Source organism: Mytilus edulis, chromosome 13 (assembly GCF_963676685.1).
Source record: "Mytilus edulis chromosome 13, xbMytEdul2.2, whole genome shotgun sequence".
In the NCBI taxonomy this organism is placed as follows: Eukaryota; Metazoa; Mollusca; class Bivalvia; order Mytilida; family Mytilidae; genus Mytilus; species Mytilus edulis.
In genome coordinates, this window is record NC_092356.1 from 40,986,606 (window position 1) to 41,012,530 (window position 25,925).

At 30.9% G+C, this 25,925-nt stretch overlaps 1 protein-coding gene across 6 annotated transcripts in view; it reads right to left on the reverse strand.

Annotated features, from left to right (window-relative positions):
- The window catches only part of LOC139501389 (uncharacterized), a 58,881-nt gene that overhangs the window by 19,020 nt on the left and 13,936 nt on the right, over positions 1-25,925 (reverse strand). For 2 of the 6 annotated variants that reach the window (XM_071290438.1, XM_071290439.1), the window contains one exon: positions 25,305-25,359. Coding sequence is in view for 1 of the 6 variants with exons in the window: in XM_071290437.1 (XP_071146538.1) it covers positions 166-684 (519 nt within the window). In the remaining 5 variants the exon portion in view is untranslated. Of the gene's footprint in view, positions 1-165; positions 695-1,985; positions 2,101-4,109; positions 4,289-19,039; positions 19,143-19,210; positions 19,516-25,304; positions 25,360-25,925 lie in introns of those variants that run through there. The other 4 variants (XM_071290437.1, XM_071290440.1, XM_071290442.1 and 1 more) reach the window with 4 other exon arrangements.

A 25,925-nucleotide genomic window follows, 5' to 3' on the forward strand; every position in this document is an offset into this window, starting at 1 on the left:
AAAGATTTTTTTTAATACGATTTTAATATCAGACCATAGGACAACATAGACCACTTGCTCTACTTGCTGTGTGGTTCAAAAGCCATATTTTTGACACACATTTTAAATGTGATAGTGGAAGCAGGGGCATGGTGTCCTATAAGACATATGTTTATTTATTTTTACATTTGGCATATTTAGCCCATCTTGTTCATTAGTATCACTCAGAGTTTCTTCCTTTATCTTAACTATATTTCCATCCAACTGCCAGTCACTTTCTGCTGCTTTCATTTCAACACCCATACTGCACATATTTGTTTTTAGTGATTTAGTTTTTCTTTTTTCGGCTTGTTGTTTCTTCTCTGGTTCAGTTGCATCTATAGAAACCTTATAATGCTGTAAATGTTGATTCAGTTTTTGAAAAGAACTAAAGACTGTAGAACAATGCTTGCAATATGTGCATTTATGATTGGAAAGAGTTTTTGTTGATTTGAAGCTCCTTTTGCAGTCATCACATGAAGTCATGGCACAGCTATGTGATTTTAGGTTCTGTGAAGACACGAACAACTTATCACAAAGAGGACAAATGTGACATTGATGGTTTTGTAGGAATGATTTTCTATTATAAGTTTTCCCACATCTAAAACATTTGTAAACGTGGCCATCGTATGTGTAAGCGTCTTCATTTCCTATGTTATCTGTCATGCTGAGACTTCTGAAAAGGTAAACAAATAAAATATAGTTGGTTATTCAAGATACACGATTATGACAGTATGATTATAATGATTTTTGTTTAAAATTCTGAGAAGTCACTGACCATGAAAATTCACAAATAGTACAGATTTTGTTAACAATAGTTAAATTTCATGACTGAGTGTTTTGATGTCTCTATTGAATATCAGAGAGACTCAGATAAAGTTAGTTGACAATTACATTTAACTAGAATAAAATCCTATAAAAATTCTTCACAAAACTGCAATCACATGCCTGAATTAAATTGAAAACCAGATAACTGACATGCCAGCAAGGGCTCTCCCTCCATTTGCACATTTTTTGTGAGGCACAGAAACAAAAAATGAAAACTGATGCAAGAAAAGCAAATGAACCTTGTGAGGCATATTTTTACAACAGGAATAAAAGGAAGTGCATCTGTTTGCATATCAAAACTTGACCAAAAGTCATAATTGGGGAAATGTTGATCCACCTGTAGGTCTTTTGATGTTGACCCTTCTTCTAATGTAAAAATTTGCCTGTGTATTTATGCAGGTAATAATTAAAATAGGTTATCAATTCTAATGAAATAAAGGTAACTTTTTTGTACAATCCCTGGTCATGTTATTTGTACAATGTAAAGTTTGTTTATGCTTCATGGACCAATGATTTTAATGGTTTTTTTCTAACACAAAAAGATGATTCACATAATTTCTGGGGTTTTTTTTACGGAAAAATAAGTTTTAACAAAATTACATAAGTAGTTTTACTAAATTTTGTGGTTGTTACATTGCGACTTATATATATAGTTGCTTACATTTAGACTAAGGTGAAAAGTTGTTTAATTGGATATCATACCACTTACATTCATCTCCTTATTTTATTTCTGGTTTCCAAATACTTAATACTCAAACGACTATTTCTCTTCATGAACTGATCGCAAATAATATTTGGTTTGCTTAATTTTTCTCTCAAAAAGTACGGGTATAATTACAACAACATATTAGTTTAATAATTTGTACTTCATCCTGCTTCATATTTTAGACCCAAAAGAATTAAAATTTTCATCATTTTCTGTTTGTAAACATTTCATTTCACTGGTATAAACTAAAAAAACCTCTTTAACAGCTAGATTACCCACTTGAACTTACAAAACAGTTACTGTAATGACAAAGCCATTGTACAAGTTGTAATTTTACCAGTATATTTTATAAATTTTATATCACTTAAGGTTATGTTTACAACTATAGGTACATCAGTACATTCACATTTAAATCTAATTTAAAAATACTTACCAAAAAATACACTGACGATATTTCTAACTGTAATTCAGTTTCTTTCCTGAACTGCAAACATTAAGTTGTTTCTTGGGGTAAAACATCATCATCCATTCATCCTTAGTCATACAGTATAACAAAACTTTAACTTGTATGTACTGACTTCATGCTATCAAAATTCCATTTTCAGTGAACCGTGATAATGAACATGTTACTATGTTTCAAGTTGATGTGACCCCTGTGAACTTCATGGTTAACGACTTTAATGAAACACTTTAACCTGAGGATGAACTGGTTTCACATTTCTACGATTAGTGAACCGAAAAATAAGAGGCAAAACTTATTTTGGATTTTTTTTTTAATTTACATTATAATTTATAATGAACATGTTTACTAAGTTTCCAGTTGATGTGACATTGGCCACTTCCTGGTAAACAAACTTGATTAAATACATTAACCTGATACGGATGGATGATCAGACAAAATAATCAACAGTCCATAAACCAGAAATAAGATCATGAGTAACGACCATTTATGTCTAAGCTCTGCAAGTAGACTTTCTAGTGATATTGAAAGAAAACTGTTATAAGCATTATACCTTAAAGTAATCTTCATGATTATCTATTTAATTTACAGGCCCAAAGCAGATTTTAACAAAAGTTTTAGTTCAATTCTAATGGCCTGTAGGTGGAGGGCAAAGACTGTGTGACTTATGGAAATATCCTGAGTTTTGATATCTTGGGTATATTATATTCATTAATTTTCTTATATCAGATATCCATATTGTAGTCTAGGGACGAAATTACCTTTGCAAAACAAACTTTTGAAATTGAACCTTTTTCTTGTCTGGTATTTACCACTCCTCATCTGTTCAATACAATACATATACAGTAATTGACAGATAATTGCAAATTTTCTCAATGGTAAGTATGAACCATTATAACATATATACACATACAAGCCAACACAAAGAGTTTCACAGCCCATAGAGTGAAAAATAAGGATTATAAATGATTCTTTTTTTTCACCTTTAGCTCATTCAAGGACTTTTTCATCTTTTGTCACTCTTACTTTCTTGTTTCACCTCTAGCCCTTTCTAACTGACTGTTTTCACCTCTAGCCCTTTCTAACTGACCGTTTTCACCTCTAGCCCTTTCTAACTGACCGTTTTCACCTCTAGCCCTTTCTAACTGACTGTTTTCACCTCTAGCCCATTCTAACGGACTGTTTTCATCTCTAGCCCATTCTAACTGACTGTTTTCACCTCTAGCCCATTCTAACGGACTGTTTTCACCTCTAGCCTATTCTAACTGACTGTTTTCACCTATAGCCCATTCTAACTGACTGTTTTCACCTCTAGCCCATTCTAGAGGACTGTTTTCACCTCTAGCCTATTCTAACTGACTGTTTTCACCTATAGCCCATTCTAACTGACTGTTTTCACCTCTAGCACTTTCTGATATGTTTTTTCTGTAAGTGTCCAAAATTTTTAAGATTCTTATTACCCAGTGAGAAAATCCAGCTTTAAAAAAACAGCAGACGAACCATGAAAATCGGGTTAAGTCAACAACCAACATCTGTATACAATAAATTTTAACTCATTGCTGTACATATATACCCTTAATTATAGAATTATTTGTACATAAAAAAAACCTGAAATTTGAACATGGGAGATAACTCTATCAACACAGATCTGTTGCAATAAGAAGAAGAAATTTATATTGGATTTTGCAACAAATCAAGCAGTTTGATAAACAAAAACATTTTCTTTTTAAGGAATGCAATTGCAGATACAGGGTTGCCATCTAAATCCCAACTAAAAGTTAAATCCAATATATGCAAATGTAATCAAAATATATGTAAAATTTCCACAACTTTCCATTCTTTCAGTTTTAATTTTAACTAAATTTTACCATTTATTTCTAATGCAATCTATAATAGTTATACAGAAGTGTTATTATTGTCATTTTTATAATATAAGATGCCTGAAACAAGAATTTTTTCTATAATATTATACAGTTTCAAATCAAAAGAACTCTTACATAATTCCAAGTTTTGTTATATAACCTTACAAAAGAATAACTGTCAACACTTTCGCAGCAGCACTAGTAAAATGAAAGCAAGCATGTAAAGGCTATTTACCTTTCACAATAGATAGGTCAGCATCCGATGAAACTCCCTACTACGATTGAATCCATTAGTATTATAACCTAAACCTACGACAAATTGCCTCACAGTATTACTCCAACAAAAATGTAAATAGTTAGTGTTTGTTTGTTAAATGAAGTTATTTCCTGCCTTATTAGAAAAAGTCACGCTTTGACGATTCTTAATATTGCATGCAAAATCCATTATTTGAGTTAAATACCACGGTATTAAATACCCCTACAGTACATGGTACCGGGTATTGAATTGGTAAATAAAAGACCCGCTATGTTCTATGAAGCGGTTGAAGAGATCTTTAGTCAAATGCATTATAGCGGAACATTTTGTTTTGGGACAATTATCCCCTTTCCTTGTTAATCGATCCTGTCACTTAAAAAATGTTTTCATTAAGGCACATCATTCATTTTTATCACTTAGAAATTAATGTGGTTTTTATGTTCAATTTGAGGTTGAATTTTAAGCTTTTTATTCAATAATTGTGGCACTTTATTCTTTTTTTGACTTCACATAATAAAATCTTTATCTAGATTTAAAAGTATTAAAGGTTTAATATAAAATTTCATTATAAAAATTCAATGACAAAAACCTAAATAAAAAAACATATTTATCAAGGTGATATGAGACCTTCATGGTTGGCATAATCCTTAATATTATGAGTGTAAAAAGGCTTTAAAATTAAATGCAAATTATATATTATGTGCATTTCATGGTTGCAATTCATGGGTGACTGGTGATAATGGATATACCCCTTAAACTGAAAACATACAATGAACTTGTATTTCCTTTGATTAAAAAGTATCAAGACGTCAAAAGAACTTGGTTTACTTTTTCTTGCTGCACCAAATGAAAAATTATTCATATATATGTATAAAAAGTTGCAGAAAAAGTAAACTTAGGCTTATTGTTGGATTGCTGTCTCACTGACAGTCACCCCTCCCTCCAATCCCCTTTTAGTATTTTTTTAATTATTCATATAAAAGTGAAGACCTTGTTTCATAATCATTACAAATATGGTCATTATTTAAACTAAACAATCATTGAACTTTCTATGAGATTGTTCAAATGAGGTGTTTTAAACTCTCTCCAAGTGTAAGTTATATCTTAATATCTATAAATGATAAACTGAAAAAATCATTTTATTTAAAATTCAAATATTTATGATGTCATCCCTGAAATTGAAGAGATGATGTCAGAGGACTGAAAATTTATTTGTGTCAAGAAGTTTTCCATTTTGATACTTCCAAAAAATCCTTCTTAAAGGAAAACATTAATTTAACTCTACACTTTCATAAAACACATTCAAGTATAAAATGCTGAACTTAGTCCTCTGTTATTTCTTTTTTAATGCAAAAATACAAAATGTTGATACAATTGTATCAAAATAAAGCAAGAATATTTATCTAGCATCTTCTTAAAGTATGTTGAACTATTTAAAGACCTATAATTAATTTGAAAATCTATCAATATTAATTTAAAATTTTGAGATTATTTTTGCAGTTTCGTTGGAACCCAATTAATTTTTAGTTTTCGATGCAAATTAATGAATACGTGAGTTTAGCAAATTGTCTTTATATAACATGCAAGTTAAAAAATTATACAGAAAAAAATACACCTTACCATTAAATCAACAAATGCCATATGATAATACATTTGACATCCGTGTAATCAACCAAGGGAGACAATTATACAACTGCTGATAAAAAGTGTTGACACACCTGACCCACCTGCAGAGTCAATCAGATGTGACAAATTACAGGTGATTTATCAGGGATTACCTAAGATGGAACTTGATAATTAGCTTGTCTGACAATAGGCAGTCTTTAACACCAATCTATATGACAAATAGAATCAATTTTACAATCAGGAGTCTTACTGTAATCTGTTTATAAGCTTTGACAACATGCTCTTCAGTTAATAAAACCTCTTACTGTTTATTTACTTTGTGTTTACAGTTCCTTTGTTGATTTACTTCAACCATAACACTACCATCCCCCTATAGATAATATTTCTGATAAAAAGAAAAAATGTATCACTCTTCCTCTTTATTTCTACACATATCACAAATAAAAGAACAGACTATTAGCTTGATTTTTAAGTTAATTTGTATCAAAACAGGTCTTATCAAGCAAATCATTTTAAAAATCCAATGTCAGATTATTTAAATAATTGCAAACAGATTTTGTTCAAGTGTTTTTATTGCATTTATGATTGGTTTTTTTTGCAGTACATTTATTAAAAAAAAATTATTTTATTGCATTATATAAATTTTCTATTGTTATAGTTCTGTTTAATCAAAATACCATAAATATATATTCCCCAAACTTCAAAAAACTGTTGTGAAAAAAAAATCGGTAAATATATCGAAGCAAGCTGTTATCAAATGTCACGTTCGCTCAACATGTCTCGGTAGCTATAGCGAAACAAAGGAGGTCTATAGGATCTAATGAAGTAGAACGTAAGCCGTGACTGAGGAATCAATAAACTGTAAAGATAAGGCTAGATAATGGCCGTCTGATCACATGTTACAGGGAAACATTATACTGTGTAATTACGCTCAAATTACACACAAGCTTAATTGAAAAATTTTCTCTATTAATTTTAATTACAAAAAAAAATATACCTAATATGGATATTAATTATTCTGCCGATTCTCATAATGTTGTAATGTACCTATTCTGTAGAAATACTTTTATAGTAAAAATGTTTAGATTTGTCCACATAAAATAGCATCTTAAAACTTATGTAATTTGCCATGTTTAATAGAGATTTATTAGTACAATAGGAATGCTTCTGCCGATAGAAAATAAGAGGGACCACTAAAAAGTCTGAGTTCATACCCTTAATCAGCCAAAATAATGTCAGCACATAATCTTATTACAGAAAACAATATTCATTTCACAAAATAATGCTTTTAGAACAATCTTAAAATTTCAAGATTACACAGCTTATGTGTAATATATTAAGCAATCAGAAGCACTAAAGTTCAATATACTCTATACATGAGAAACTCTCAAGAAAGTCCTTTAACCTTAGTATTGACCAATCCTGCATAGATCACTCAGAAAGGAGTTTGATACTAAATCTAGCCATTTGACTGTAATAAAAAAAACTTGTCAGATGTGTGGATGGTATAATATAAAGCTTAGAAATTGGAATTCTTCCTATGAAAAATTACTACCGAAAAATAGTTTCAAGTTAATGCATTTAACTCTGTCTTCAAACTTTTATTTTTGAACCTATATGTTCATGAAAGCAGAACTGTCAAAGTTCCTGACAGATATTTCTATAGTTTGACTAGCTTATATGCATTTATGGTATCCCGTAGTTAAGTTAACATGCTATGACTGAGGCATGGACTGATGAAAGTTATAACCCCTCCCAGTCTTAATGGTTGAGTGGATAAAAAGTGTTATTGTGTGCATCTCTAAAAGTCATCCTACATGCTATACACTGACTATCATTGTCACTTGAGGTCAACAGTTTTATACTGCAGGCAGAGGATGTTCAGTTATATTAACAGGTCTAAATTTCAGATTAAAAACTGTCTTGATGTACAAATGTATATTAGTTATCCAGATATACAAAAGTATACCAACTGTCTAGTGTATATCAGCTTTCCATTATGTACAAAAGTATACTAACAATCTAGATGTTCTAAATAATCCAGATGTACAAAAGTATATCAGTTATTCAGATCTACAAATGTATACCAACTATCCAGTTGTACAAATATATACCAACTATCCAGATGTACAAATATATACCAACTATCCAGATGTACAAATATATACCAACTATTCAGATGTACAAATATATACCAACTATCCAGGTGTACAATTGTAAATCAGTTATCCAGATGTACAAATATATACCAACTATCCAGTTAACCAATATATACCAACTATCCAGAGGTACAAATATATACCAACTATCCAGAAGTACAAATATATACCAACTATCCAGGTGTACAAATGTATATCAGTTATCCAGATGTACAAATGTATACCAACTATCCAGATGTACAAATGTATACAAACTATCCAGATGTAAAATTGTATACCAACTATCCAGGTGTACTAATCTATATCAGTTATCCAGGTTTACAAAAGAATATACAAGTTATCCAGACATACAAAAGTATATCCAGATGTACAAACATATATCAGCTCTACAAATTTTTCATTTTCCATCTCTGAAAAAAATAAGTCTAAAATTCTATACACTCACCACCATTGTCACTTGAGGTCAAAAGGTTTTCTTTATGCAGTAGGCTGTCAGAGGATGCTCAGTTATTTTAACATGTTACACTTTCATAATAAAACTTTACAAATGTACATAAGTATATCTGCTATCCAGATAAGGGTGTAGCAACTGATCAGATGCACAGTGATATATGTACTGTCCAGGTGTACAAAAGTATTAGAAATGAGATGATTTTGCTGATGATTTCAGTATTTATATTCAAAGGTGGTCATACGCTATCTACATTGGTCTTAGCTCATGCAATGGTCAATCAGGAAGAGGTGTGATATTGCGGGTGATGTGTTTACATCATTAAATATACTATAAAGGTATTTGATTTTTTCAAATTAACACCATAAAATATCATCTTGAATGAGACCATATTTATAGTGACTGAATGTTTAATTTTAGAATGTCAAAGCAGCCTAAAATAGCATTCACTGTTTTAGAATAAAAATGTTGAATGACTTTTATGCAAACAAATGTTAGTATCAGGTATGTTTGGTAACCTTATTAACTTATCCTTTACAGATATGACACTTAATACAGCCATTCACAAAAACAACAAGGTGTCTGTGAGATACAAATACATTAACTTTAATAATTTAGACTAGAAAGACTACCTTTAAAATTGAATGACTATACAATGTATATGTTAAAAACTTGTCATACACTTAGGGACATTTATAAATATGGCATTCATTTTTGAAGCCATATAATAAAACATAAGAAAAATCATAAAAAATCCTGACATATAACTATAAAGTTAAACTAGCAAGTGAGCTATAATTCAGAGTTTAGTATGATGTCCATTATCACTGAACTAGTAAACATATTTGTTTAGGGGCCATCTGAAGGATGCCTCAGGCTGAGGGAGTTTACCTTTACATTCAAGACCCATTGGTGGCCTTCAGCTGTTGTCTGCTCTATGGTCGGGTTGTTGTCGCTTTGACACATTCCCCGTTTCCATTCTAAATTTCATATATTGTATCAAAAGGATTACATTTTATGACCATTAAAGTTATATCCCAACCCACCCGTGCCCTCCCTTAAAAAAAATCCTGGAAGATAACTCTTTAGTTAGTTAGTCAGATATTTTATCTAATAGATAACATAAAATGACTGTGATATGGACTGACAAAAAATATACACCACCTGGTGGTGTATATTTTTAGTGACCCCCTATCCAAGTCTAAATAATGATTGACTGAAAAAATAAGTAAATTTTAGGCATCCCTTAAAAACCAAGTCCAAAATTCTGTACTCACCATATTTGTTGCTTATCTTTATGCTTCAGGCTGAAGATGTTCAGTTATTTGAGCAGGTCTCATTTCATAATTAAACTGTACAAATGTAAATATGTACATCTACTGTCCAAATGTACAATAGTATATCAGTTATCCTGATGTTCAAAAGTATATCAACTATCCAGGTGTACAAAGTTTATTAAATTTCCAGATGAAAAAAGTATATTAGCTATCCCAATGCACAAAAGTATATCAACTATCCAGGTGTACAAAAGTATATCAATGAATGATCCCGATGTACAAAGGTATATCAGCTATCCAGGTGTACAAAAGTATATCAACTATTCCGATGTACAAAAGTATTAGAAATGAGACGATTTTGCTGATGACTTATATACTAAGTAGAACGTAATTATACCTACAGTATTTAATTATTCTAAGATGATTATATTCTATCCACATTGGTCTTAGTTTATGCAATGGTCATCAGGCAGAGGTGTGATAGTGACCTCATTGATGGAACTCTCACTATGATATTTGTTTTGGTAATTTCAAAAGATTCATATTCATTGTTATGTACACATGACGAGTTTAAAGCATTTAGTATGTTTTACAGAGACATAGAAAGGCAGGAAGGTAAAACACCTGAATACCTCAGAAGATATATGATATTACGGAATACGGACTTCATGCAATGGTCAAGCAGGCGCAGGTGTAATATTGGGATGATGTATTTACATCATTGAATGAACCAAAACAAAGGTATTTGATTTTTCAAATTAACACCATGAAATGTCATACTATTAAGGAAAAGCATATTTATTTTGATTAAATGTTTCAATATAAAAAAAAACGAAGATTGGTTTTTAATCATATATGGTCAACAGGCAGAGGTGTGATAGTGACCTCATTGATTGAACTCTCACTCCTCATTGATGTAAACACATCTGAAAATAAAAGTCAGGGGAGGGGATATATATATATCCTGCTGTGTATAGTTTTAAAATAAACATGTCAAACAGATTTCTAAACAAGCAAACAAGCAAACAAGCAAACAAGTATGTTTCGTAACCTTGATGACCAATCCTTCACAGAACACTCATATGGGTTCTGATACTTAATGCAGCCATGTGCAAAAACAATAAGGAGCCCATGAGATACAAAAGAACACTTATAAAGAAATGGTAGTTTTTGGTTTTTATTCAAATTTATACAAATGGTCATCTCAAATGATGCATATATGACTGGTTGATGAACAAAAATTTCGGTAGAGACCAGATGATATTTGCAAACATTATTTTATTTTTCTTTCTTATATTATATCTTAGACGAATCCATCATTAATGTACTAAGTGATCCCTCTTTTTATCAGAGCGTTTCACTCTTTTATCTAAAAAAATAACTTTAAATTAATGGCATACATTTGTTGGTGTTAAAACTGTTTAAATATTGTCAAAATAGAAAAAGGAAAATCTCCATTTGTATAATAAAGTCAAGTTAAGTTTCAATTTTCTGACTTGACTGGTGAACAAAAATATTCCAAAAGTTTACATAAGGATGTATAAATACTTGAGGGGCTATGACACAAAGGGATATAAATAGAATGTCCACACAAGGTCTCTTGACCATGAGGGAGTTGGAACCTGAGGGATATAAATCGAATGTCCACACAAGGTCTCTTGACCATGAGGGAGTTGGAACCTGAGGGATATAAATCGAATGTCCACACAAGGTCTCTTGACCATGAGGGAGTAGGAACCTGAGTTTTTTTAATAATTTCAAAATTAATCAATCATCTGAGAGTTTCAGGAAGGTATGTTGACAATAAACTGATGACACCCTGGGGGACTAGCAGTTAATTAGTCCATGGAAGTATCATATTGACAGGATCTCCCAACGAAAAGTTAGCACATTCCCATCCCACTGATTTCTTTAAGAAAATAAAAGGTTCCGACTCAGTTTGTCAAGTACGTGATAACTCCTTTGTGGGGATCGGAACTTTGAAATCGGGAAATATCCGATTATGAAAATTACATTATTCTTGAGTGTTTTCAGAAAATAATGTGATGGGCTTGTAGTGTGCCAGATGGTGCCAGATAACTAAAATTTTAAGTTAAAGATTGTAAACTTTTATCGAGTGTTACACAAATATTTATGGTTTTCTCTATTGTAAAATGTTATTAACTTACTTATCAAATATGTTTTAAAGACTAAAAGAGGTTAATAATAACACGCATGTGATGACCTCTACATAGCAATATCAGGTTACGAGACATGCAGATGAATTGTTACACCTTTTATGATAATTCCAAAGTTGTAAACAACCTTAAACATTCAACCTAGTCCGAGAGAGTAATCTGACGTCTGACAGATTTATTTTTACGGACGTTTTTTAATATTTCTGGATGCATTTAAAGAATGATCACCATGATGGACCCTAAGTAGTTTATTTTTTTTTTATAGTGGAAACCAATTTAGAATTTATTTATGTGTTTAAAAGCTTAACAGTTCTGAAACATCTTACACCGTATGCTAAGCAATTTATGTTTCTGTTTCTTGTTAAATTGCATGAAATATTTGCCTTTGGACTTTCAGTGAACAATAAATCAAAATATTTGATATCAAAGCTCTTTAACCCCGTCCCCCCCCCCCCCCCTCCCTGGCTAACTTTTGGATTAAATTTTTGTTGGAAATTCTTTCATTAAACACTTCATTAAAATATTTGTCAAAGTTAGCAGTAAAACCTGATAATAATTACTGATAAAAACTTTTCCATTTACTTTACATGAGTATTTCATGATTTTCAAGCCTAACATGTATATAACAGTTACGCGTGTCTAAAAGCTTAACAGTTCTGAAACATCTTACACTGTATGCTAAGCAATTTATGTTTCTGTTTCTTGTTAAATTGCATGAAATATTTGCCTTTGGACTTTCAGTGAACAATAAATCAAAATATTTGATATCAAAGCCCTTTAACCCCGTCCCCCCCCCCTCCCCGGCCAACTTTTGGATTAAATTTTTGGAAATTCTTTCATTAAACACTTCATTAAAATATTTGTCAAAGTTAGCAGTAAAACCTGATAATAATTACTGATAAAAACTTTTCCGTTTACTTTACATGAGTATTTCATGATTTTCAAGCCTAACATGTATACAACAGTTACGCGTGTCTAGCCAATGGCTTTCTCATGAATAAAAATCTTACTATTTTGAAATTGATTGCAACTTAAACTGAAATGTTTATGGCTTGTGAGTATTTTTACTCTTCAGTTTTTTTGTTTTTTGTTTTTATTTTTGGTGAAAACAGATTTCATTACTTTTCTTTTTATTTGTTTTTAAGCAGCAAAACCCGTCAAAACTGACATATTTGTCATTCACATGGTCGGTAAATTCATTTCCTTGACAATCAAGTACACATCTGATTATTTCGGTATGTTCCGTAATTACGATCATTCACGAGGTTCCAAAAATTTGATCAGAACCCATGCATCCATAAGACATGTCGAGCTAATTTACAGATACTTAACGATTTTGCGGCATCGCACTTTAAATGTTTGAAGTCCGCTTGTTGGAGTTCCTGTCAATATAATACTTCCATGATTAGTCCAAACCAAATAAAAATAAAATAGCCTTGAAAGAGTGATAATAAATTGGAGTAGCATTCAAACAGCAACAGTTGTGTAACAGTCTCACAGCTAGAAAGTCAAATAACACTTTATTAAGGAGTAGTTGTAATAAGGTCCCTGTTTTTAGTTAAAAAATTCAAATAAGCATTTAATAGCTATTATCACATTGAATAAAAGTTAAAAAAAACAAAGACAAGATAAAAAACACTTCTATTTTTGAAATATATGTATCAGCGTTCTTTTAATGCCATCACTATATATTAGCATATATTAAAGTTTAATCAAATTTAATGAAAACAGGCAAAACAGTTCTTGTAACTGTGAATGTTTGTTATAACAAATAACAGATATATTGTTTTTGATATAGAAGGGGAGCGTTCTATGCTACCTAGGCCTAACTGGTTGAAGTCAAAATTAATCTGCTAATTTTACTGAAATCTCTACATTTGGCCTATATGGTATGTAAGAGTCACTGTCTCATTCTAAAAACTTGATAAAATAAAAAATTATTTCACTTGATCACATGTCTATTCTTAATTATTTTGAAACCCTTTTCATCTAGAAATGAAAAAAAAATAATGTTTCAGAATGAATTACAGAAAATGTGTTTTAAAAATATGTCTTTCACTTAATATGTGCAAGACATTATGAAGCAACCATTAATCAGTAATCTATTAACCATTAATTAATATTACGGGAAATTTTATCAAAGTTTGCAGGGTGTCATTGAATATTTCAGAATTCTCAAAAATTCAGATAAATTTTAATTGGACTTAACTTGTGGACACTCGTTTCAAAGGGAGATTATTATTTTTTGGTTTGTTTCCCAAAACTGATTATACACATCACCAAAATAAAGTTGCAAAGAAAGATGTATTTTGATGTACTAAATGTGTTGTTTGGTTCTATCACATTGACATTTGCTTCCCATCTATTTTTACCTATAGATCATAAATAATGCTTCACTACCTAAGAATCAAAAAGAGACATCTATGTGAGATCAGAACATTTAGTCAAAACTGGCAAAGTTTTCTTAAAAGTTCATGAATGATTGACAAATGAACTCCAATTAGTGAAAAAAAAAGTGTTTAACATAGACAAGTTAAAATCTACAATTAAAATAGAAAAAATCGTAATTAAGTATTTTACCTTCAAGAAAAACTGACTAGACAATTACCAGATTAAGATACTTTTTTGCTCTTTTTGTTTTTACTGTGGTTCTGAATTCTCAGAATAAAAATTAAATAATTCCAGGAAAAAAAATTGTCATCTAACAATAGAAAGGTAGACAAAGTTATCTGTATTCAGAATCAAATTACCAAAACCCTGTAATATGTTTACAGCAATCTAAAACATTTTATAATTCAAACCAATGACTTTATTTAACATTGCAAAATTCAACCGAATGACTGTACCAAACATTTTATAATTCCAACCAATGACTGAACTCAACATTTTATAATTCCAAACCAATAACTTTACCCGACATTTTAAAATTTGAACCAATGACTGAACTCAACATTTTATAATTCCAACCAACGACTGAACTCAACATTTTATAATTCCAACCAATGACTTTACCCAATATTTTAAAATTCCAACCAATGACTAACTCAACATTTTATAATTCCAACCAATGACATAACTCAACATTTATAATTCCAACCAATGACTTTGTCCCACACTTTATAATTCCAACCAATGACTTAACTCAAAATTTTATAATTCCAACAAATGACTAACTCAACATTTTATAATTCCAACCAATGACTTTGTCCAACATTTTATAATTCCAACCAATGACTTTGTCCAACATTTTATAATTCCAACCAATGACTTTGTCCAACATATTATAATTCCAACCAATGACTTTGTCCAACATTTTATAATTCCAACCAATGACTTTGTACAACAAAATTCTAACCAATGACTGAACTCAAAATTTTATAATTTCAACCAATGAATTTGTCCAACATTTTATAATTCCAACCAATGACTTAACTCAAAATTTTATAATTCCAACAAATGACTAACTCAACATTTTATAATTCCAACCAATGACTTAACTCAACATTTTATAATTCCAAACAATGACTTAACTCAACATTTTATAATTTTAACCAATGACTTGAAACATTTTCATTTTAGTTTTGCGCCTGACAGTATCCACAATCCCCTAGCATCTGAACAATGAATGGTTATGTAATATTATTTTCAATTGATGCTGGATTCCAATATAGAGGATTGCTGTAAATGTAGAAAATTTGCCAAAAAATTGTACACTATAAAAATATTGTCTGCATTTTACAAGATACATGTACAAGTATTTTCCAACTAAATATAGAACTTGACTTATTAAGAATGCTTATAAAACCAGATATTTTTAGTACTTTTATCATATGAATCTAAGACCCACCAAGTGATGACTTTCATTACAGACGTCACTCAACAGTAGGTATAAAGTGATAATAGGACTAAATAGGGTGTGTTTACATTTATTATTATCCTCTTTCATTCATGGAATTATACACATAATCTACAAACATTTGATTGGAAACTGTTAACAGATAAATTCTACATTTTTTTATTTTATATTTTTTATTTACAATAGTAAATACAAACTGTTTATGACTTATAAATATTTGTTGACTGATTCTTTTTATCCCTCAGCAATGACATTGTGTAAGTAAAGAGTATTAACTAACCTATTTCAAATAATTAATCTACAAAAAACCAGTAGGTGAAAAATCATCCCTGAAGACAAACACCCTAATTGAGTGTTATGTTGAAGATGTAAAGCATAAAGGTACCTGAGACACCAATATGAAACTTCCCATGGTCTTAGAGAAAAAAAATAGTATAAGTACCTGTTTATTGCAGTTTAGGCCTTGACATATAGTATAGACAACTGTCTATTGCAGTTTAGGCCTTGACATATAGTATGGACAACTGTCTATTGTAGTTTACGCCTTGACATATAGTATAGACAATTGTTAATTGCAGTTTAGGCCTTGACATATAGTAAAGACAACTGTCTATTACAGTTTAGGCCTTGACATATAGTATAGACAACTGTCTATACAGTTTACGCCTTGACATATAGTAAAGACAACTGTCTATTGCAGTTTAGGCCTTGACATATAGTATAGACAATTGTTAATTGCAGTTTAGGCCTTGACTTATAGTATAGACAACTGTCTATTGCAGTTTAGGCCTTGACATATAGTATAGACAACTGTCTATTGCAGTTTAGGCCTTGACATATAGTATGGACAACTGTCTATTGTAGTTTACGCCTTGACATATAGTATAGACAATTGTTAATTGCAGTTTAGGCCTTGACATATAGTAAAGACAACTGTCTATTACAGTTTAGGCCTTGACATATAGTATAGACAACTGTCTATACAGTTTACGCCTTGACATATAGTAAAGACAACTGTCTATTGCAGTTTAGGCCTTGACATATAGTATAGACAATTGTTAATTGCAGTTTAGGCCTTGACATATAGTATAGACAACTGTCTATTGCAGTTTAGGCCTTGACATATAGTAAAGACAACTGTCTATTGCAGTTTAGGCCTTGACATAAAGTATAGACAACTGTCTATTGCAGTTTAGGCCTTGACATATAGTAAAGACAACTGTTTATTGCAGTTTAGGCCTTGACATATAGTAAAGACAACTGTTTATTGCAGTTTAGGCCTTGACATATAGTATAGACAACTGTCTATTGCAGTTTAGGCCTTGACATATAGTATAGACAACTGTCTATTGCAGTTTAGGCCTTGACATATAGTATAGACAACTGTCTATTGCAGTTTAGGCCTTGACATATAGTAAAGACAACTGTCTATTGCAGTTTAGGCCTTGACATATAGTATAGACAATTGTTAATTGCAGTTTAGGCCTTGACATATAGTATAGACAACTGTCTATTGCAGTTTAGACCTTGACATATAGTATAGACAACTGTTTATTGCAGTTTAGACCTTGACATATAGTATAGACAATTGTCTATTGCAGTTTAGGCCTTGACATATAGTATAGACAACTGTCTATTGCAGTTTAGACCTTGACATATAGTATAGACAACTGTTTATTGCAGTATATGCCTTGACATATAGTATAGACAACTGTCTATTGCAGTTTAGGCCTTGACATATAGTATAGACAAATGTCTATTGCAGTTTAGGCCTTGACATATAGTATAGACAACTGTCTATTGCAGTTTAGGCCTTGACATATAGTATAGACAATTGTCTATTGCAGTTTAGGCCTTGACATATAGTATAGACAACTGTCTATTGCAGTTTAGACCTTGACATATAGTATAGACAACTGTTTATTGCAGTATATGCCTTGACATATAGTATAGACAACTGTCTATTGCAGTTTAGGCCTTGACATATAGTATAGACAACTGTCTATTGCAGTTTAGGCCTTGACATATAGTATAGACAACTGTCTATTGCAGTTTAGGCCTTGACATATAGTATAGACAATTGTCTATTGCAGTTTAGGCCTTGACATATTGTATAGACAACTGTCTATTGCAGTTTAGGCCTTGACATATAGTATAGACAACTGTCTATTGCAGTTTAGGCCTTGACATATAGTATAGACAAATGTCTATTGCAGTTTAGGCCTTGACATATTGTATAGACAACTGTCTATTGCAGTTTAGGCCTTGACATATAGTATAGACAAATGTCTATTGCAGTTTAGGCCTTGACATATAGTATAGACAACTGTCTATTGCAGTTTAGGCCTTGACATATAGTATAGACAAATGTCTATTGCAGTTCAGGCCTTGACATATAGTATAGACAACTGTCTATTGCAGTTTAGGCCTTGACATATAGTATAGACAACTGTCTATTGCAGTTTAGACCTTGACATATAGTATAGACAACTGTTTATTGCAGTATATGCCTTGACATATATTTTAGACACCTTAGGCCTAGACATATAGTTTGGACACCAGTCTAATGTCAATAAATGTATCATGCCCTCTAAATGTCTTTAGATTAATTTTGTTGGATTACTGTCACATTGACATATTACCAACATCTCCCGTTATTCGAAAATCATACCTATGTTTTTTTTATTTTCCAAAGAGAACAATGACCTCTTGTATTAAAAGGTCACTTGACTGGACAAACAAATATTCATCACTGGTATTTAAACACAAGGTATACGTAAGTTCCATAATTCTATAAATAATAAACATAAAAAGTAAATGGATATGGTCTTTTGTACAATTTTCTATTCTAATCTTCTGAAAAGAAACATAAATATTTACACTTTATGTCCCCCTACCCCACCCAACCCCCAAAAAAAGAAAAAGAAAAAAAATGTGCATCTTTGTATCTCAAACGTGAGGATAACTTAAAATAGATAATGAATAATTAAAAACAAAATACATTGACCATATATTACATGAATTATAAAACAACATATCGATTCTTATCCCCTAAATGCAGTTGCACACTTTAGTGCAATGTATCATTATCTTTTAAAACAAAGATTTTCTACCCTTGTAAGCACTAAAATTAATAACAAATCTTGTTATAAGTAATCATACTTTAAACTAGAAAACTTTTGGATTATTTAACGGTAAATTTATGTCAGTCTAGTGTCAAACTAATGATAAAAACCGTATAAAATAGATCTTAAGATTAACATGATTAAACAGATATGGATGACAGATAGTCTCACCTCAAATAGTGCCAAAAACAAACGACGTGTGACAAGACATGCTTCAATGATTAGTATCATAACAAACCTGAAATCTGGATAAAACAAAGTATGATTCCTACTGTACTAACAAAACAAAACTTCACAAAATCAACATTTAATAGACTGTGTATTTAAGTTCCGCTTGAAATACACATCAAGCAGTCTAATAAATTGTCTGATAACAGTATGTGTGAGAGAGATAAAATTTTCTATTTACCTGTAGGTAGATTATATATGTCCGTCAATATATTTATAGGTTTTTCTCTGCTTGTTTATTTCGTCTGTTTTCAGTTGCAGAATTTTCTACATTAAGAGTGTTACACTTGACTGACTGCCAAAACCCATAGCTCTCATTATAGATTAAACCTCATGTAACCAACCAATCGGAAAATTCTCTGAGGTGGAAATTTCTCTGTTGATAATCTAATTCTTGGCTCAGTCAGTCTGATAGAATTCAATAACAAGGATTTTAGACACACAACACTTAAAAACTGCCTCATTTGCACACAAAAGAAGTATTACAAACGCAAATATGCAGAAAATCATTCATGGGAAAAATGCAGCCTTAAATACCTTATTGAATTTTAATCAATTTATAATGCAACATTCATTTTAACAACAGAATACAACCTTTAATATCTAAATTTAGCACAAATGTAGTTTTCCCCTTTTTCATGACAATACACGCAAGAAATCTGTTTCTATGCCAACAGAAAGTAAGAAATCTTTTAAATCTGATATTTAATTAGTGCATATCTTACAAAATATTTTCTGTATAAGGGGGACAACTCTGATACAATACAGACATCCAAATACTTTTCAATGCAAGAAGGGCAGGCTTGACGTCATTTTAATATTAGTTAGATTTTGATTTTTACTTGAAAAAATTCAATTATTTTTTCAGGAGAAGCAAAAGGATAGAAAGAATTTAAATACCTATTTTTACACCTGAAGAAAATATTTAATTTGTTCACTTTACAGAAGAACCTTATTCTGATTGACCCCTGTTATGTATACCTTATTCTGATTGACCCCTGTTATGTATACCTTATTCTGATTGACCCCTGTTATGTATACCTTATTCTGATTGACCCCTGTTATGTATACCTTATTCTGATTGACCCCTGTTATGTATACCTTATTCTGATTGACCCCTGTTATGTATACCTTATTCTGATTGACCCCTGTTATGTATACCTTATTCTGATTGACCCCTGTTATGTATACCTTATTCTGATTGACCCCTGTTATGTATGGATGACATTGACATTATTTTTATGGAGTAATCATTTTTCTTAGGAAAGGGATGTTTTCTCAAAAACAACTTTGGTGTATAATTGTCATTTTTTAATGAAAAACTAAAGAATATAAAGCATTGTAATTCCCATGTAAGAACCATATTCTGAATGACCTCTGTTTATGAATGGATGATATTCACATCTCTACATTGGCATTATTCCTATGAAAAAATTATTTCTACATCATTTTTCTTAGGAAAGGGTATTTTCTAAAAACAATATTGGTGTCATTTTTCCTACATCACAAGAAATAAAATATCAGTAATACTTTATAACAAAGATATATTTCATACTACATGTAATACACATAAAATTATAACACTTTTGAAATTTGATAAGACAAAACGAAGTAAAGTTAAATGATATGGACCATTTTGTTCCTGTAACATGCCTGTAAAGTACCTATATGTCGTTACAGGTGAGTACAGGTACAGTAAATTAGCGTAATATTATCTACCTAGTTAATGAACTGGATTATAACAGACAAAGGTTTCCACAGATCACGGCTGATCGCTTAGGAGCCAGTATATAAATAGAAACTCATCCAACCATTCAGTGCAATTGACTTAAGTTCTTTTAATCTTTGGAATTAAGTGCAAAAGGAGATACACTTCTACAGACAAAAGATTTGCCTTTGTTTACAGTAAACTAATTGACTTAGTTGGATTTGTAAATGCAAAGAAGATATGAAGTAAAAATAAGTATATTGAAGACAGCAATAAAACGTTCTTTACTAAATATCTAGAGTTTACTGTCAAGGTTGTCCCAATATGATTACATCATGTACTAGTATCATAAATTAAAAGATTGATGAACTTGCTAAACTTCATAATTCTATGAAATTTTCTAAGTATACATAGCACATCTTTACCACTCACTGTCAACTGATTTGACCAAATTTCAAAAAAAGATAATTCCACAATATTTGTGATAAAATAGTGACAATCAGTTTCATATCTAAATAATATATTTTTGGGTTGTTTTTGGTAGTTTTTTTACTACATATGTGTATTAAATAATGATTGCATTTGTGTTGGAATAGCATTGACCAGGTGGAATTTCCATTCCATTCCAGGGCATTTCCTATAAATAATTTTTTAACTTTACATAACAATGCAGATTATGAACAGATATATCATGTTAAAGGAGGGGTATTTGCGAAAAATACCAGTCGAGAGAATGTTAAATTTCGTGAGCCGTAAGTCGAGGGAAATTCATTTACAAGACTGGTATTTTTCGCAAATACCCCTCAAGAACATGCTATATCTGTTTAATTACACTGTATGTATAAAAACGCATTGATGATCGTGATGTTACAAGCCTCCAGTCCGATAGAGTATTTTTTGGCAAATACAATGGCAGAGAGGGTAAAAAAGGCATATCCTTTTTGCATATACCCCGGCAACGTTAAAAATGAAAGATATTCATTTGATAGCAGTAAATTGGTGAAAAATACACTGGCTATCAACCAATCAAAACCCAGGATACTTACATAAGGTGTAATTATCTTTAAAATACAAAAGAAATGTCCACAACATATATGGGAAGAACAGGCTCTTAAAACTGATTAATAGATATGCAGTTTCTATATTTGTGAGACTGAGCCCTATGACATAAGGTTACATTGAAGCTGTGCCCTGAAAGTTTCATTTCTCTGGTAGGTTTTTTTAAAGCCCTATAACATTCCCAGGTTTATCTTAATCAACAGCTAAAGAAATTAAAAGTAAAAAATATTTAGAGGAACAAAGACAAAAAAAAGCATTATGAGAACAGCCTGTAGCCATATAAGACATTGACAATATCTGAAAAAGGCGAAGACCCTAATTAAGCAAGCATGTCACGCAAAGTACTTTTCACAAGCCTGGAAGATTGAGGTTAAAACAAACCCTATTTTACACCTTTAAAATTTTGGAGAAAACTATATACATTTACAGTGTATATGTAATATTGATTTGACAACACATGAATTCACCAATATCATTGACAATTTAATTTTAAAATACTTGAAATCATCAATGTGAAATTGTGTACAAAAGATAAATGAGACCCAAGATAATAAAAGATCAATACTGGACCAAAATCTATACATCAGCATAAACTCTAAATAACATAGGCCAACTATATCACATTCTATGCTTACATCAGCACAAACTCTAAATAACATAGGCCAACTATATCACATTCTATGCTTACATCAGCACAAACTCTACATAAAATAGGCCAACTCTATCACATTTTATGCTGGACCAAAATCTATACATCAGCACAAACTCTAAATAACATAGGCCAACTATATCACATTCTATGCTTACATCAGCACAAACTCTACATAAAATAGGCCAACTCTATCACATTTTATGCTGGACCAAAATCTATACATCAGCACAAACTCTAAATAATAAAGGCCAACTATATCACATTCTATGCTTACACCAGCACAAACTCTATATAAAATAGGCCAACTCTATCACATTTTATGCTGGACCAAAATCTATACATCAGCACAAACTCTAAATAACATAGGCCAACTATATCACATTTTATGCTGTCTGATGTCTCTGATAATACCTTCAGATTTTTCACACTTACCAAGACTTTTAAAGTACATTAGAAATACATGCTAAGGAATGAATGGGGCCAATGTGTAACTATTTATTATAATTCTTGCTGTATTACTGATTGGCACCTTTTAGAAAACAAAAACAAAAATATATAAACAAATGGCATTTCATTTATAAACTGCTGTTCAATCTTTTTTCTTTGAGAGGACAAAATTTGACAATACAATTTTTTTCCCCCAAAGAATAGAATTTCCAATGGTGTCCAAATGACAAGTGCATATAACACTTCAAACGGAAAAACTAATATATGCAATAAACTCAAATTCCTATTTTTAACCGTGAAACAACAAATATAATTTCAGGCCCGAAGTACCAGAATAAATCTACCTTCCTAGGTGGGCTTAAAGCAAATAACCAAATATAATAAAATAAAGCGTGATTTATGTTGATACGATGTCATGCTTTAGTAACCGTGAAGTTATCTTGATTAACTACACACCTGGATAGAACCAGGTAAAAAATTTAATCAATATACCTGAACCCCTTCATAAAGCCATCAAACAAAATGTGACCAAATCTCATTAGTTTATGTATAAGGAAATAATCAATCCCTACTAAAAGGCTTTATTGACCTATAAAACAGTCAATAATCTTAATTATCACATAGATTATCACCAAATCAGTTTCATGACCAATTACCTTGAATATAGAACTGCTTGGGTGATGCTTTAAATATTTAACAACTTTTCATATTTACGTACCCTGAAATGACCTCTTTATCAATCACTATTCATACTTTTAAATGTTCAGTGCTGGGAGAATAAGACAAAAAGTTTGTCTGGACCTGCATTTCTTGTCACAAACAATTAAATGTTATATTAAAAATATTAAATTTACAGTTAGAATATTGGATTATCTAATCATTTGTACACTTCTCAGAAATTCTGAAGGACCAATTTCTTATTACCATATATATGACAATATAAGAGGAAAACTCTTTAATCTAAAATTAAAATCTGAAAAATTCAAATGTTTAATATGGATATGCATAAAGAATTCCAAATTAACTTTTATTAATATAAAAATTTAAATTATTTTTCAGATTCTTTATAGATACTATAATAAAATTAAAAAAAATTCAATGTAATGATGGATTCCTTTGGTATGAGAAAAAGGAAGTTAATGTGTGTACTGATTTGTGAAGTTCTCAAAATTTAATAAAAACACTTTCAGTGCGACATTCCATCCCACCACCATACATCCCCCCCTCCCCCCATTTGCTGTTTCATATTCAAATTTCAGCTTCTTTGCTTAAACTTTTTATACATCAGAACCTAAAATGACAGTATTCTGAATTTCATTACACATCATGTCCAATATAACTACAAATCAGTTAAATCTTTTCTAGAATTATCAAACTGGTGAAACTGGACACAATTTCATTTTTTCCAGACTTTTTTCACATTATCTTTCCACAAATAATCAATAAGCAAAAAATCTTCATTGACAAATTAAGACCATTGCCTGTCCAAATCAACACCTTACACATCCAATTAACCGCCAACAAAATGAAAGATTGATACCATTAATATTTAAAGGCATAGGCACAAAAATTTACACAATCAATTTCACCCTCGGTGTATTTATTCAAATATATATATTGTTTAATCTCATCATTATTTTTTTGGTTTGTCTTAATAGCCTTTATCATTATAAACACCAGTATTAGAACTATGAATCTAATTTTTTTAACTAGCTCGCATTTATTTCTAGTCATAAAAAATTAAATATACCTTCCAGTGATGTTATATAAATGATTTAGTCTGTCTTACCAACTCTGCTAGACCATAACTAGTATGACTTATAGATGTTTTCTTAATGTCCAGTGGCAAGTATTTCATGCATATTCAAAACAATACCGAGTGTAAAGGAAAGTCTCTTTCATACAGCTGCAGTGGATGTGTAGAGTCACTAGAGTGTAGTACTATTTGTTGGATATTTTCTGATTTTTTTTGGAGGGGGGATGGGGGGGGGGGGGGCGCATATACTGCTTATAAACGAGAATATGTGTCCATAGCATACTATGCAGCTATCTACATTGTAAATACCACATTTCCATGTTCTGTGTACCCCAAAATACTTAACTCCACATCATTTGGTCTCTTGTCAATTATAGTTATCTTGTTGGCAATCATAACACAACTCCTTATTTGTATATATGTAGAGATATGAGTAGTTACACACGATAGAAACATCAGAACACAAGTTATGTTACTCCACATAATAACTTATATGGAAGTATCATTATATCAATTTTTTGTTTCATGGTTTGAATACATATGTGTTTTTATCGATAGGTAAATCATTCTATATTCAAGCTATGTATTATCTGTCCATCCACAGGATAAAGCAAATGTCATTCAGCTTGGCATGAAACAATTTTTCAACTTACCTTTTAATATAGTTATTGTCAGCCTCAAGCTTTTCTTTGCATAGCATATTATATTCTGAAATGTAAAAAGAAAATATCAAGTTTTGTTGTAAATTCAGAAAAAAATGTGATCATCTTCAACAATCAAGTACAATGAAAGATTAACTGATGCTTTTCATACGCATTTAATAAAATTTCCACCAAACTGTTCTTACATGTTACTTTAGATCTATTTATAATGAATAATGACAAGTTATTTTAGTGAGCATATTATTTCTAGCCTTATATGTTCAATGTTGTAGATGGTATTTCTATGTATTATTTGGAAGATGGCATGTCTAGGAAACACCACTACATTTAACATTGTAGATGGTATTTCTACATACATTATAGTAGATGCAGTATTTCTACTAGAAGCACTGAATATGGTATTTCTGTATTTAACATTGCAGATGGTATTTCTACTACAAGTACTGAATATGGTATTTTTGTATTCAACATTGTAGAGGGTATTTCTACATACATTATAGTAGACGCGGTATTTCTACTACAAGTACTGAATATGATATTTTTGTATTCAACATTGTAGATGGTATTTCTACATACATTATAGTAGACGCGGTATTTCTACTACAAGTACTG